General features: G+C 38.5%; 1 protein-coding gene across 1 annotated transcript in view; it reads left to right on the top strand.

Annotated features, from left to right (window-relative positions):
* LOC112049285 (protein O-mannosyl-transferase Tmtc3) overlaps positions 1 to 17,290 on the top strand; it is a 261,294-nt gene that overhangs the window by 238,307 nt on the left and 5,697 nt on the right. Inside the window, exons 3-7 of the mRNA XM_052882120.1 lie at positions 1,893 to 1,974; positions 8,246 to 8,345; positions 13,845 to 13,960; positions 16,322 to 16,530; positions 17,013 to 17,217. Of these exons, the coding sequence (XP_052738080.1) occupies positions 1,893 to 1,974; positions 8,246 to 8,345; positions 13,845 to 13,960; positions 16,322 to 16,530; positions 17,013 to 17,217 (712 nt within the window). The remainder of the gene's footprint in view (positions 1 to 1,892; positions 1,975 to 8,245; positions 8,346 to 13,844; positions 13,961 to 16,321; positions 16,531 to 17,012; positions 17,218 to 17,290) is intronic.

The following is a 17,290-nucleotide window of genomic DNA, read 5'->3' as shown; positions in this document are numbered from 1 at the left end:
GTGGCCCTACCCTACCCACTTGAACTTTATGATATGTTATTAAAGTTCAAATTGCCTTTGAAGTTTTGTTACGAATCGTTTCTAGGGGAGTATAGAAAAATAAGGTGAACAACTATCACTTAAGGGTTTGAAAATAGATAGTAGCCGATTCTCAGACTTACTGAATATGCATAAAAAATTTCATAAGAATCGGTCGAGCCGTTTTGGAGGAATATGGGAACGAAAACTGTGACACGAGAATTTTATATATTAGATGTTGAACAGATGGGTAAAGGTCGTTTCTAATTCGGATATTCTATTATAATGAAATTTTGACATCCCGACTCCCCACAATCTCGTCTGCCTACTCCTAGAGCGTCGTTATTAAAAACTACATGTATGTAAATAAAACTACATCATACTCTGTTGTGCCATCGTTAACTTAACTGCTACAATTTCGTCGGCCGTAACTATAAAGCACCAAGCCACCTATATATATAACGCCCCTATAGTGTTGTTTGTGTTAAAAAATAGGTCATTTAAATCTTTATTGCATAAAACCATATGTAAATCAATGCACATCGGAATTACTGATGTGTAAGCGTTAACTTAACTGCTAAAATTTCCTCGGCCGTAACTACCTAACACCAAGTTACCTCTTTACATAACGCCCCTATAGTGTTGTTTGTGTTAAAAAATAGGGCATATATATCTTAATTGCATAAAACTTTATGTAAATCCAAGCACATCGGAATTACTGATGTGTAAGCGTTAACTTAACTGCTACAATTTCCTCGGCCGTAACTACGTAGCACCAAGCCATCTCTGTATATAAAGCAGAGGCTACGCTCCACATTGTATCGATGTAGCGATGCAGAGAATCGGGCAGCGCAAACCACAACCTACCGATCTAACGACTTCGCTCCAACAACCACTGGCTCTTCGGTATTTGTACCCACTCGTAGAATGTTCTGAGAATATTCAATGTTACAGATTTAAACAGGATTTTGCAGTTAGGCTATAAATACATTTAGAAGACTTAGAAGTGGATTTAAAAATAATAAACAATGTTGAATAAGGCTATTCCCAGCTTTTATCAGAACAATTTTATAAAAAATTCAAATGAAATTTAACCAAGATGAAACAACGTTACTTTAATCTTACTGATAAATAACACTGAATTTATATGAACAAGAATTAGCACTTGTATACTGTACGAAATTTAGAATAATACTGCCCACGATAATTATGAAGGCACCACCATACTTAGAACTCACTAGATCATCACTAGACTCCGCGCCACTAAAGAAGTCTCGTGGCTAAAACCTGAACACACAGCTTCTCTACTAATACGTCTGATGACGTCGGTGGATGAAATTCGGAAAGAGGTGAGGTTAGTTACCAACAGAGCTATGCGCTACGGTACATAAATCGTACCTATTGGTAAACGTCCATCGTATACCATATTTGTTTCGTTACTACATACATCGCTTTACGCGTATCGCTTGCCGGGAGACCGAAGTCAAGCACGATGAAACGATGGGAACGTTAATATTCTCCTCAAAACCCCTCCATGAGGTGCTGAAAAAATAGAAATCTCGAGTTTCGTCTAAGTAACTAGTAAGTTTCGTAAGTTGTACTAGTTTAAACTTACCTCTCATGCCGCCTGGTCAAATGAACAAGAAGCCCTGACACTGGTGAAAGTGCTGGAACTAATAAAAGACCTGCTCTGAGATGCTGCTCGAATAAGCCGTTTCGTCGTTTGCTTTACCAAGCTTGGTGGAACAACAGACGCCCCGCAAAAGACGGAGTCCGCTCTGATTACGAAATAAATTGCCAGTTAAACTTCACTTGGCGCTGCGTGATTAGTTGTGTTGTGGACTTTTGGAGTGACCCAGTTCGCTTTGTTGCAGGGTGTGCGCGATGTTCCTGCCAGAATTCGCAAGTTTCGTCGCGGCCATGTTGTTCGCCGTGCATCCCATACACAGCGAAGCGGTGAGTAATCTTCTTCTTGTGTTATTTATTAGCGAAGTGTTGTGTTATTCTATTTTATAAGTATGTTTAGCCCTCACGCACGAGAGTTTTTTTAACGGACGTTGAGCGTTCAAATATAGTATTAAGTTAAATGTAGGTCTATTCCAACGCCCAAAATTGAAAATGCAACACTGCTCGAAAAAAAGCGTTTTGTTTTAAAAACGCATTTATCAAAAGAAAATGTTCGTTTTTCCAAAATACCAATTATTTCTTGTAAAAAAAGATGGCAACTCTAGAGCGAGGGAATGACGCATGACGTCATCTTGAAAAAAGCTTTGCAGCTCCATCGAATTTTATGACGTTGTCACGTCAAAAACTCACGTCCAAATGAGGGCTAAGCTAAAGGGTAGATTCACACGGCATTGTCCTGCACGTTTTTGAAAGTATACGTCATAACGAATAAATTGTTGCAAGTTGTTCATAGAACCGTTCCCACGACGGTAATACTGCAAAAAGATACACCGTTTATTTGTTTAGACGTACTGTAAACACTTTGCAGCACAGTGAGGAGTGAATCTAGCGTAACTTATCGCAGTAAAGGCGATAGCTTGAGCGTATGTTTGTTATTCCTTCACACTGCAGCTACTGAATCGATTGTGCTGAAGTTTGAAATGAAGATAGATTGCATCCTGGAATCACATAATAATTAGGCCACCAACCTTTTTAGTCTGCAAAAATCTGTACTTGCAGGATTTGTAAAAAATGTAATTTTACGCGGACGTAGTTCGTTAGTATCATCAATACGAATGTAAGTTTGTTAGTACTTAACCACTAAACCAATTTTAAAGGTTCTTTAACCAATGGAAAGCTAAATTATCAAAGATGTAAACTAACATATCGTGTAACAATGGCCTACGTTTTGTCAAATGCGATTGATGCGTGAGTAGCAAACATAAAAGTGTTATACACAATCATTATGATTAATTAGTTTAGTATTTTATTATCTGTCCTTGGAGTATTTATAATTTGAGTGCTGGAAATTTCGCCATTAATATCACTTAAACTGATGAACGAAATTAAACGATCCCAGCATCAAATCGGAGTAGCGTTCTCATGAGAATTTTATATAGGCTCTGACCCATTTTCCATTTTGTTCACACTGACATTTCCATTTTGACGAATCGACAGTCATCGGTATTTTAAAGCTTTTTATAGGCTTACAAGCATCGATGTTATTGCTCATGCATGGTGATGCATGTAAATTGTATGCTGGAATAATTGACACTGCATACATGGACGTTGAAAAATTATGCAATTTGCCGGTAATTTGTTATTCATCGTCTGAAATGAAAAAAGTCAGTGAAGATTTATTTTGAAGGTTTTGACGTATGGACTAAGAGGTCCAAACATTACAAGCGGGATGATGACTAGGTTTGAATATATTGATTTTTATGATACATTCGGGTAAATAGGGTCAATGTTAACTAATTTATACATAAAAAGCGAAGATTGTCTGGAAATTTGCAAAATAAATAAGATTATAAAATTTCAAAATCTATTAAAAATCTTTTATCGTAATTAGATGAAAATTCATACAGTTTTATCTTCCTTACATTAAATGTGACATTTTTTAACAAATGAACTATAAACATAAACGCACAAATACCAAAGATATTAATAATTTTGTTTGAATGCCCATACAAATCAAACGATCATCATGTACCTACGACGTCATTAATTCGTACCATTTTTGTATGGGACGTTTTTCAGGGATTCATACACTATGTAGAGTATGTCGTACATTTACCCTAATAAAATTACGAATGTGTGTATTTTGAACAGGTGAGATTGCAAACTAAGATTGTCGTCTAATAAAAGAGAAAAACATTCTTTCGTCAAAGTAAACATTGTAAATTTCTGTTTCCGGACGAAGTGAAAATACAAGCGTAATTCCTGCCGTAGTTCCGGAACTTGTTTATTTTCCGAGCAAAATTGTTTGTAATGAAGTCGTGAGAGGACTTGGCTAAGGCAGCCTCCATCGCCTCTTGGCTACGCGCTCAGTATATTAGCTGTTTTACTGGGCATCTTTGATCTTTTACCTTACCATCTCAAGAAAACTTCGTATATTACTTTGAGCTTCGTAAGAACTGAGTTCCGGTTTCAGTTGACCTCTCTGATTTAGTTGGTAGTGCTGTGGTACTAAACCCAAAGGTCATGAGTTCGATTTCCAGCACGGATCAGTTTAGGATTTTATAATTTCTAAATTGGCTTAGGTCTGCTCTGGTTGTAGGCATCGGCAGTGTCTACCAACCTAACGACAATGACGTACCGCTAAGCGATTTAGCATACCGATACGATGCCGCGAAAAAACCGTCAGATAATATACTTGTACCGTTACGTTACGTTGTATTGTTACTAAGTAAGTCCGATAGCATCTTATTCTGGTTCCCGTTCCCGTAGGAATACGGGGATAAAATATAGCCTATAGCACTCGGGGATAGTGTAACTTCCCAAAAGTGAAAAAAAAATTCACATCGGTTTAGCAGTTTCAGAGCATATTCAATGCAAACAAACAAACTATTATATCTTTCCTCTTTATAATATTAGTACGAGTACCTATACCTAGATTATTGTTGGATAGAGCATGCCTCTAAAAGGAATTAAATGTTCATGTTCTTTTCAGTAATCACGGAACTGGCAATAGTTGCCGATAAGCTTTGTTTAATTGAGATCGTATGGGTTACTATCCGAAAAATAATATTAACTTGCACGCTAACGAAGAACCAGTCTTTCATACTATTTTGTTTTAGGTGATTTTAATTTTACTTCTAAACTCTTATAGACTACTATTTCTCTCTGACTAATAAATTATATTTATACAAAAGTATTTTGCTCATCAGAAAATCACGTCAACTAATCCGATTATCCTGCTTAAAGAGACTTAATTCTGTTTTTCTCTAAAGGGATTTAATCTCCTTCCAATATTGAAATACGATCAATGAATCCACGTTTCTTATAACAACAATTCCGGATACAAGGGTAGTTCCATTAACTTTTTATTTACAAACCGTATAAAAAAAATAACAGATGACTGCACAAAGAATAATCCTTAGAAAATGCCTTCGCAACGAAATAAAAGGGGCAGTCTTATAAAAGTTCTCGTTTAAATGGATATTCAAACATTTTCAATAGATCGCACTGTACAGTGGAGTCCAATAAAGAAACGGTTCCAATGGAGAAAAAGTACAGCCTTAATTCCAGTTATAGTCCCGTAACTTGTTTATTTTTCTGTGCAAAACTGTTCGTAATACTTCTCAGCTACTGTTCGGTTTGGTTTATAAGGGGGCATCCACTGTTTAGGGTTAAGAACTTGTTAAAAAAAAGTTCTGTTACTAAAATATTAGATTTAGGATATTTGATGATAGCTGATGGCTTTCGTAGTCTAGATTCATTTTTTTTAAATATCACGAACGAAATTTTTTTTTTCACTTGTGTAATGTGTTGGCGCCTACCAGGGGCGATGGTTCCTAACAACCCGATTCCTATCGGGTTACCTTTTAAAAATCCACGAGTTTTACGGACGTAAATGATTTGACGTACTCAGCCAAAAACACATTCAGACTGAACAACCACATGAACGGGTTACCAACGAAAAAAATCAGTCTTCGCTACTGGTGCCTACTAAAGCCGGATTTACATTTGTCTGTCGTGTCGTGTCATGACGCTTCAGAACAGAATCGTTATCATACATTTTGTATGCGACACACGACACAGAAGACATCACATGTCACAACACGTAAGTGTAAACGTTGCCATATAAAATGTATGATACCGATTCTGGTCTGACGCGTCACGACACGACACATCAGACAAATATAAATCCGGCTTAATTCTGTCTGACGACACAACAGTTTTTATTTACATATGTGTATATTATAATACATAAATGTTTATGTGCATTCAAAAGCGAGTGAACTTTCTCAGATATTTACATCTTAATATATAAATGCGAAAGGTCAGTCATGAAATCTTGAAAACCGCTTGATGTACAAAGCTAAAATTTTACAGGGAGGTAGTTTATGTTTAGTAGGTATCCACTAAGAACGAATTATGAGATGAAGCCGGATTAAAGAGGTCTAAGGGCGGACGAAGTCGCGGGCGTCTGTTAGTACCTATTATAACATAACTGTCTCATTGGTCCCGCGGTTAGCTGGTTCAGTTCAGCTACGGATTATCCAGATTCAAATCCCGGGCCAGCCCAACAAAAAATGCGTTATTGGTATTTTTCTTACCTGCAAGAAAAATCTAAATAACAGCATGGAGTTGGGAAGTTAGCGGTGTTGAGAGCCTCAAAAAGCACGTAAAGCCGGTCGGTCCTGCGAATGATCTTTCAGTGGTCGTATCGGTCTGCTGTCCCATCGGACGGAGAGTAAGGTAATAGAGAGTGCACCTGAGCCTGCGCGCACACTTGTGCACTTTCTCTCCTGCGTACATGACTAATCTCACCATGAGTTTGGCCGCCGTGGCCAAAAAGGCCGTGGAGGTAAAAAAAACCGGCCAGGAGCATTATTATTATTATCACAATGGCAATATGAGCAGGATTATTATTATTTACATTCATTTTTAACAACAAATCACAGTTTTGTTATTACCTTATTACCACTCAGATTAGGTTTCATCTATAAAATGTTTGCCATCTCCGATTCCTCCGAGCAAAGGGACATTTATTTTCTTTAATCATTACAGTCCCTTCAAAGGACATTTTCATTATTTTAAGCTCTTTTTTGAGACGTCCCTTTCAAATTTCCACTTTTCTTGCACCCTCGTTGTTACCAGGGAATATTACAAAAGTAACACGAAGCTCAATTGAGCCGGATTTCTTAAGAGGTTCAGATTTGTAAAGCTTTCAACGGCATTTCATTAACTTCTCAAAAGGAAACCCGAGACGCATTGCGTAAAATTGTACCTACTTTAAGTATTAAAAACAAAACAATACAGGTAGCGATTTGAAAAGATCTTTTATATAAGGAAAAGAAAACCAACGTTATATTGTGAACTTTCCAATTACTTTATTTTGAAAAATTTGTTAATTACATACGTTTTTGAGGCTCTTTTGTCACCAAAATCAAACATGCTTGTTACTTCCATAAATTGTAAAACTGAAACACTTTTTTATTATTTGTAGCAAGAATTAATAAATATCTTTTGTATCGCAAACTGCTGAGTTCGAGTCTCCTCTCAGAATGAGAGTGGTTAGGTCAATAGTCCACCACGCTGGCCAAATGCGGATTGGCAGACTTCACACACGCAGGTTTTCTCACGATGTTTTTCCTTCACCATTTGAGACATGTGATATGTGATATGCTAATTTCTTAAAATGCACACACAACTGAAAAGTTAGAGGTGCATTTTTATGACATAAATTCAAATAAATAGTTGGAAATTAACTAAAATATTCCTATACGTGATATTTTTTAACGAACCACACAATTTAAATTTAAAAAATACCGACATTTTCAAAACTTTACACACACGGGCAGTATAACATTTCAAATCAAAACCTTGATTAATGTTCTAGGAATTGTGGAACAGGAACTAGGAATTATTGGTGAACAAAATGCTGAAAATAAAATTCGAAATTCAGCACTTTTACATCGAATCAAAATGTAAAGTTTCGCCACTTTTGTGTTGAAGCACAGACTAATGTGTTATGATAGACGTCTACGATTACTAGTATAAATAAACCACATGAGTTAAATAACCATACCGTTTAGTTGAGATTGCGTATTGAAATTAAATGAAAAAAAAATCCCTGATTTATTTTTTATTCAATGAAAAGTTAGCTCTTGACTGCGATCTCAATTCTCACATGATGTTAAGTTACGATGCATTCTGATGGAAGTGGACTTACTTGGACGAGGTACAAGTTTAATCTCCCCGTACCTTTGATGGTTTCAACACGGAACCATACCGGAACGCTATATCGCTCGAGGATACGTCTTTGTCGGTAGGGAGGTAACTAGCCACGGCCGATGACAATTACTAGACCTGAGTCAATTTAGAATTATCATAAAATTCTAAACTGTCCCGAGCTAGGAATGGAATCCAGAAGCTCTCTTGAGAGAACCACAACACTAACTGCCTCAGAGAGGTCGTCAAACATTACGTCAAAGAAGCTTTTCAAAGCTAGTGGTGCGAAATTGAAAATAAACTGCGCGTTCTATGTTTTCCCTTTAGTCTTTGGCTGGAGCATGTCCGTTGGATTTTACACTAAAGGCGAGTGTGTGTGCAGGTGACAGGAGTCGTGGGGCGCGCAGAGATGCTGTCGTCAGTGTTTTTCCTGGGCGCTCTCCTGTGCTACGCGCGGGCGGCTAGCAGGCGACGGTATACTGGTATGTTATGTATATCTATCTATACTTATAATAATCTGTAGAGAGGTCAATTCTGTAGGTACATGAAAAATATTTCCAATATAACTATCAGGGATCGATACTTATGCCAAAAATGCAATCAGTAACATTTTTGTCTGTCTGTAGGTTTGTTATAGAAACAAAAACTACTCTACGGATTTTAACGAAACTTGGTAGAATTATTCTTCATACTTCAGGTTAAAAGTACCTTTGGTCACGCTACATTCAATAAGAGCAGAGCAGTGGAGCAGTGGGAAATGTTGGGAAAACGGGAGAAATTACTCCATTTTTACAGCGATACTAGTAAGGGCTGGATTAAAGAGGTCTAAGGGCCGACGAAGTCGCAGGAGTCCGCTAGTAGTAGTATATATATAACAGTATAGTATATGTAAGACAAAATATTAATTTGTACAAACGAAAAGGAGATTTAAACCCACGTCTTACTAGACACGGGCATAAGTTAGTTATTTCTGCATATCGTCTCCAAAGAGTAAAAAAATCTTTTGTAGGTTTGGGTGTACTCTTCTATAATAAGATCCCCAAGACTGTGATGGACCTGCCAATGCATAGCTTTAAGCAATGTGTTAAAAAACATTTACTTAGTCGAGGGTACTACAACATTGATGAGTTCCTTAATGATAAAGATGCTTGGAGGCCGTTGGATCAGCTTCCACCTTCACACAGGAAGTAAAACTATAAGAAATGTAAACAGTAATTGTTATTAATTGTAAATTATAATACTGTATGACTTTTTCAAAAGAGCAACTGTTGAGTTTCTTGCCGGTATCTTCTCAGCAGAACCTGCCTTCCGAACCGGTGGTAGAATCTTTACAAATAGTCAACTGACGTGTCAAAAGTGCTTGTAAACTGAGCCTACTTGAAATAAATGATTTTTGATTTTTTTGATTTAGTCTTTACTAATAATATAAAGAGAATAAAATTTGGATATATTCGTGTTTAATGAATGAACTCAAAAAATACTGGAGCGATTTGCAGAATTCTTTTATCAATAGAAAACTAAGTACATTAATACAATTAGCTGTCTATTGATGAAAGATTTGTGAAAGTGTGAACAAAAAGTGTCTATGTGGTGTGTGAGCCATTAGAATAATTTAACAGAAGAAATATTCTCTGTTCATCAAAAAACTAAACTTCTGTTTTAACACCTGTTATACTAGTAATTTATGTGTATGTAGAAAAAAAAATATTTACTCAGAAATACTTAAGATTTTCGCTGTAAAACAATCGCACCGTGATTTCAATTTGCGCCAATTACAGTTGAATTTAAATCGTTCCTGCTACAGTGGGCGTTGACCCTTAAAAGTACCACTTAACTGGCAAATGTATTGAAAAAAAATGTTAACACATTCAAAATATAGAAATTATGTGGAATTTTCTGAAAATGTTCGGCGTCCTGAATTTCACCCTCGCAAATATGCATTGTTGGACAAGCCGACCCGTAATTTGAATATTATAAACGGCACTTTCGGGAAAGTTGTACGCGAATCCAGTGTATGCTGGAACTAATTTTGTTGAGGGACGAATTATTGAGTACTAACAGTTGTTCACGGTTTTGTCTGCATATGTATTTTTCTTTATGGAAAATGCCGATAAAACCCATATCGATTATTCGCTTCTATTGAACTTGGCATAACATCAATGGCAAGTATATAAACTGCGGTTTACCGAAGATTTTGACGTCATGTCAGATAAAAAAGTCACTGAGTGACTCCAAGCATAGCTCCCTGGATATGCTCGGAGTATCTCAGTGTAATTGAACGCAAGCTTATAGAAAAACTTATTTTATTATAGTCCTAAGGATTATGTAGACTATAAAAAAGCTTGGTATTGAATTGCACTACACGATTCATTTTGAGGGACATTTGAGTGCCCAAGCAACTGATGGTCAGGGTTCCAGAGTAAGGAACCTCCTCACAATACGCGCCGTATTAAGAATTAGTGCCTTCTGCATCTGACTCTTGATCCAGCAGATCGAAAGCTTCCTAAGGTGTTGGTCGAAGCTTTCGCTATAAAACCATTGACTGACAACTATCAGAACAATAATAGTTGACTTAACATTCCACATGGCGGATCTCATGAGTAAGGTCCAAGTATCTTGCTAGATTTCTCTCTCTCTAGTCGGTCACTCATGACTGAGGATCGTGACCACCTCTTGGCGAGTCATCTTTTGGTATATAATGCTCCTCCATCGAGTACGGTCGCTGGCCATTTGGACGGCACTGTAAAAGGTCCTGTTTCCTTGAGAAGATCCGACCATCGGGTTGGAGATCTACCTCGTGGCCGTTTGCCTTCCACATTTCCCACCACAATATTTTTTTCACGTTACCACGGCGTGTGATATGTCCAAAATAACGGAGGATGCAATGTAGACAGATGATTGAGAGACGTGTTTTAATTTGAAGCTGTGAAAGAATTGATACATTTGTTTTTTGGGCAGTCCACGGTACACGTAACATTCGCCTCCAGCACCACATCTCGAACGCATCAATTCTTTGTCTTTCTCTGGCGTGAATAGTCCACGTCTCTACAGCATAAAGGAAAATCGGAATAAAAATTTTAATGAAAAATTCAACCGACTTCCAACTCGAAAATTAACTTAAACTAAAAAGCAAAAAAAACCATCTTACCTATGTGCTACCTTCTGATCAGTTTGAAGGCGGTGCCAAGCCAAGCAATTTTCGTAAGTTCTCCTCAATTTCTCCAGGATGCCATCATCAGATCCTGACATGAGAAAAATAGGACCACCCTGGAATCAAAATCTTCAAAACAAAAAAGGAATTTTCAAAATCGGTCCATAAATGACGGAATTATCGCTGGACATACAATAAAAAAATAAAATAAAAAAAAAATAAAAACATACATACAGCCGAACGTAGAACCTTCTCCTTTTGGAAGTCAGTTAAAAATGAGTAGATTATATATTATCTATTCGTATTCACACGTATATTTCAAAGTTTCTAAAACCCGGCCACCGAAGTATCGGAGAACACCCGTGATACCGGTGTGCCGTGTTCCGTGAATGTAATATCGTTAGGCTGTGAGGGCGAGCAAATGTTTGGGGTTCTCACTCTACGTTAATTTCCTTTTTGGACGGAGCTCTCGCCTGATGAGGTTAAAAATTGTGGCCGACATTGACTCCAATTTCATTATGATCCGAGAATTATTCGGATATAGTATAAGAGTCGATTTCAAATAATGTTGGTGATGTTAACTTCAATTCCATTATAATCCGATAATTACCTATTCGGATATAGTTGAGTCTATTTCAAATATTGTGGCTGATTTTAACTTCAATTCCATTATAATTCGAGAATTATTCGGATGTAGTTTAAGAGTCTATGTCAAATATATCAGCTGATAATATATTAACTTCAATTCCATTATAATCCGATAATTATTCTGATGTAGTTGAGTCTATTTCAAATATTGTGGCTGATATTAACTTTAATTCTATTATAATCCGAGGTTTATTCGGATATAGTATAAGAATCGATTTCAATTAATATTGTTGCTGATGTTGACTGAGATTTAACCCGAATAATTTTCGTAACTAATGGATAGTTACGAAAATTATTCGGGTTAAATAAAGGAGTTAATTACATAAAACGCAGGTTTCAATCTACTCTAGTATTAACTGCCTGTTAATTCTGTAATAAATCATGTGTTTTCGAATCACGAGATCTTGGGTTGAGCTCTGAAATTCCGAGCTTTTCTCTCATTCCTAATTTACAGCGAAAATTCTCTGCCAAGAGTTGAGAAGTTAACACGTTCGCTGCGGTTGAGGTCAATTGACCTCGTACGTCTAGCGGCTTCAAGAGTTATGGGGTCGATTGACCTCGTACCGCACTACAAAATTTTAGTACGAGGTCAAAAAACCTCGTACCGCACCAAAGGAAAGTATAGAAAAATCAGTGCCGCAGCGAACGTGTTAAATTGGTAGTGTAACACTCCCGTTCCTTGGAGAGCACTTTTGGCAGTATCATTAATATCTATACTGATCGCTATGTCGATTGGTAAACATTATAACCCTAAGCCCACCAATTTGCACTGGAGCTTGGTGGGTTTAAGCTGCATGTCCCCTCTCCTATTAGGAGGCCTTATCAGCTTATTAAAATAAACATCAAATCGAACGTGTGTTATAATATTCGTAGTATCTCAATTTCGTATATGTGAACTAACATACTTCATTGTTAGTGGGTGTGGTTAAAAATGATGATGAATGTCGAACAACCACGAAATAAATTAGAAATAACATTTCCTACGGTTATAAATACTCAAATATTCACAAAGATCAGCTCAATCAGTTTCTATTCTTATATATTTCACTTGTATAGCCGAAGCTACCAAGTCGGGCGACATTTTGAATGCCCTTTGACTTACCTACATAAAGCGTTATTGTGTCTTTGAGCGCCGGGTCTCAGGCCGACGTTGCCCTGCGGTTAAGTGACCGATAAGCCCTATCTCTCAGAAGTTTGGACCAAATTGCTTGAAACAGTGGTTGAAAGGCACCAAAATCCCTCTTACGACTTAGAGTATCATTGTTTGCTTTCCTTTGGTGTCGTTTGGAGATCTTTTTTTTCATTGAATATTGTGCTGAATTATACTGAATCTATAGATACATAAGAGTACAATGAAATAAAAAAATGCCTTGTTGTTTAAGTAGCAAGATTATGTTCCATTATGTTGTAATCGGGTGGATTATTAAATATTAATGTATATATCTCAATAACAGTTCGGAGATGGGAAATTTGTGGTGCTATGTGGTCACCTCGTCACCCAGGACTTGTGACCTTGGCTGTACCTACACCTAAGGTCACAAGTCCTTTAGATGTTTTAAAGTATCCTTTCAGAATGCACCAATACTCACCTCCACTGCACAACACGTTCTCCATGCCCACACTAAACAATTTAAAATCATAACCAATGTCGCACTAAATCGCTAGCAGCGTGACGGTGTTCACGCTACCTAATAAAGAATTTAACTCAAATCGTCAACCATTTTATTTATACTATCACTGTTGTTACCACTTCATACAAATACCTTATTTTTATAATAATTTGAATTTAGACTTGATAGCCTAGTGGCCTATGACCTCAGCCTTCGATTCAGAGGGCGCAGTTTCGAATCCCGTCTGTGAGGAAACCTGCATACCTGAGAATTTTCTTAATTCTCTACATGCGTGAAGTCTGCCAGCCCACATTGGGCCAGCGTGGTGGACCAAGGTCTAACCTCTCATTCTGAGAGGAGACATGTGCTCAGTAGCGTAGTGTGTACAAATCTAGGGGTGGGCAAAGACACATCTATAAGGCCCCTTTTTCAATCGACGAAATGTTCGTCTTGCTACGCCCGCTCCTCACACACTCAACAGTTATTTGGGTATCAACCTATGCTTATGAATGTTAATAACACCCGTACTCGAGGGTTGAGGAACTCGTAACAATTTGTCGCTACATTTTCAGATTGGCGCTACGTAGTGGCGTGCACAGCGTGCGTGGGCGTGGCCATGCTGTGCAAGGAGCAAGGCATCACCGTCACCGCCGTCTGCGTCGTCTACGAGCTGTTCGTTGCGCAGAAGGTGAGAAACTGAAAGGGTTGTGGATTCATACTACTCCTAACAAGTTAGCCTGCTTCCATTGCATCAACACTTACCATCAGGTGAGATTGTAGTCAAGGGCAACTTGTAAAGAATAAAAAAAACTGGTAACCCATTGATACAACTTACCTTAATGGAGCTTTTCTAAGTCATTGTCATCATTAACAGCCGATGGACGTCCGCTGCTGGACATAGGCATCTTGCATGGACTTCCAAACATCACGGTCTCGAGTTGCCAGCATCCAGTGACTTTCTGCAATCTGCTTGATGTCCTCGGATCTAGTGGATTCATCGACTAACCTATCATATACATTATATACTAGATACCTACTTATAACGTCTTATAAGTAGTACAAAACATGGAAGCGCCCATGTTTATCACCAAATATTTTCCAGTAGTGGGAATTAATTTCGCTGCCGATCTCTAAAACCCCAATACTACATGTACTTATTAAAGTTTTCACACTCGTAGATAACAGTAAAGATCGACTTCCAAACGTACCTACGAAGTCGCGAATAGCTGCTTGTTTATAATTTTCGATAGCGACGTGGTTGTAAATTGTAACATTAAGTTTTTTTTTACCTCAAGTAAACTCTTATTTCCAAGTATATGTTCCCGATTTTGTACGACGTTGGTAACAGACCTTCATTCAACTTCATACTATACGCTACGCCCGCCAACGCTGGGTTTTAACGCAACGCTTTTTAACTCTCGTGCGAATGAGGCCTTAATATATCAGTGAAAGGTTTGAGTTACCGTCAATAAACCTGAGCATATGAAATGTTTCAATACAATTTCTCAGTACAAATCACTTCATACAAAAGGAGATTAATTCGAAAGTTCCAATAATAAATTAAGGAGCAGAACGTTATCAGTGACATTGAACCGTGAGGAGGAACTTCGTAAGCTACAGCGCCTTTGATTTGAGATATTTGTTCTAAAACGGATCGGAGTTTCAAACTAAACTTTGGTCCGAAACAAGTCCTGTCGCAATCGCAAGTAGGTCTTATATTGTTTCCTGTGTGCCTGGGAGTCTACAGATGTTAGACTCTCGTGCAGCTCTTTATTGAAAGTCTAGTTTGCATTGTGTCCTACTTTAGTTGGAAAGTCCTGCTTTTCGAGACTAATGAGATCGTCTAACGGGGCTTTAACAACATGATATTATCCACGACGTTGTTGGTTCTTTATAGAAGGATTTGTGTTTAGTCTTGAGAGATGTGTTTGGACAGACGTTATTAACATTTATTAGTTTCTAGATTAAGTAACTAGCTAGGTACTTAGGTATATTTATCTAGGTACCTACTTGGTTTTTAGAAGGTATATATCTTGCAAAACTATATCTTGAAAAACCTGACCCATAAAGACCGACCGACCGACCGTAGTGTCCCTGTATCAGAATGAGTTAGGGGGCCCAATAGAGCCACAAATCCCGAAAAATAACTTTAGATTTTAATTTTCTCTACCATTAAGTATTGTTTTTTTGCTTTTGTCATTTCTGCAGTTTTTAGAAGCACCACATAGATTAAGTAATATACTAGATTACTTTTTAAAAAAAATTGCTTTGCAACGTAAGGGGCCCATGTATTTCGGGGGCTGCCCCGTATACGCCTTGATAAGCCGATAGCTAGCTTAGTCGTTATCATTATTTATAACTGAAATGAATTGAAAAAATATTATTTTACCAAGTTTACATGACTTATAAATACTAGGACCTTCTATTAAGAACTAATAACCGGATGGAAGACCACTGCGGGATATAGGCCTCGTGTAAATATTTTCAATGACCATTGTGGCCTGTTTTCCTCAGGCACTGAGGAATTTTAGACTAAAACATATCGCGAAGAATCCCAAACGCTGACCAGCTCAGTTAGAATCGGCTTCTGTTATAACCTGACGTGCTCAAAAGTGCTTGTAAGCCTGCTTAAAACAAATGAGTTTATTCTTTTGGCTGGTGAGAGCCTTCGACAGTGGCTAGTTGCCACCCTACCGGCAAAGACGTACCGCCAAGCGATGTAGCGTTCCGGTACGATGCCGTGTAGAAACCAAAAGGGGTGTGGATTTACATCATCCTCCTAACAAGTTAGTCCGCTGTCATCTTAGACTGCATCATCACTTACCATCAGGTGAGATTGCAGTCAAGGGCTAACTAGTAAAGAATAAAAAAAAATCATCATCATTATCCCACTGCTGGACATAACCTTTTGCATGGACCTCCAAACAAAACGATCTTGAGCCGCCAGCATCCAGCGCTTCTCTGCGACACGCTTGATGTTCTCGACCAAAACTGTGCTTTCAATGTGTTTATTTATGTTCGTTAATGTGGTGAATGTTTTGTTTGTCAGCGCAAAGGCAGCAACAACGGGCGGCCGTGGTTCGAGTACTGGGGCAAGGGCGGCTGGGGCTGCGCGTGCGGCGAGGCGGCGCGCCGCGTGGCCACCGTGTGCTGTGCCACGCTGGCGCTGCTGGCGGCGCGACTGCACGTCATGGGCGCGCAGCTGCCGGTGTTCACGCGGTTTGACAACCCTGCCGGAGCTGCAGCGCCTCCTGCCAGGTATATATCATATACCATCATAATCATTGTCAGCCTTCTGAGGGGCCAAGGATATGGGCCAACCACGCTGTTCCAATGCCTTGACTAAGCCCTCACTCGCACGAGAGCTTTTATAAAGGACGTTAAAAAAGCTAAGCTAAGACTTACCGTTGCTCTCCGAGGTACAAGGGTATAGCATCACCAACTTCCCAAGTCCGGGAATTTTTACTGAGTAGTTTTTGAAAGCAAGAAAAAACACAATGTTTCATAACCCGACTACCTACCTACGAAGACTAATCACTGGACCAAAAAGGCGGTTGGACTTCTTAGATCTGCCACAGGGAGCTTTTTTTTTATTGTCTGCACTTTAAAAATGCAAAAATGTACCCTGAGGAAACTGTATTGAAGAAGAAACTTTTGAGTGTCTAACCCTAGGTAAAAACTCACACCACTGCACAGGTGACGTAACAATAACATATTTTTTAATCTGTTGACTTCCACAGACACTTAACTTTCGCGTATCTGCCCGCACTGAACGCCTGGCTGCTCGCTCTGCCGGAGGCGCTCTGCTGCGACTGGACCATGGGCACGGTGGCGCTGCTACGATCGTGGAGGGACCCGAGGAACCTCGCCACCATTGCCTTGGCCACTGTGTTGATAGCAGCGGCCTTTCATGCCTTAAGAACTCGCTCCTCAGCTCTGTCAATGGTATGATAATTTTTTTTTTCTAGTAAGCCAAGACTATTATTGGGAAAGATGATCGGAGACAATTGGATCTGAC

The sequence above is a fragment of the Bicyclus anynana genome, chromosome 6 (genome assembly GCF_947172395.1).
Source record: "Bicyclus anynana chromosome 6, ilBicAnyn1.1, whole genome shotgun sequence".
NCBI lineage: Eukaryota > Metazoa > Arthropoda > Insecta > Lepidoptera > Nymphalidae > Bicyclus > Bicyclus anynana.
Note: the sequence above shows the minus strand (reverse complement) of the source record. Positions and strands in the feature narration are given on the sequence as shown.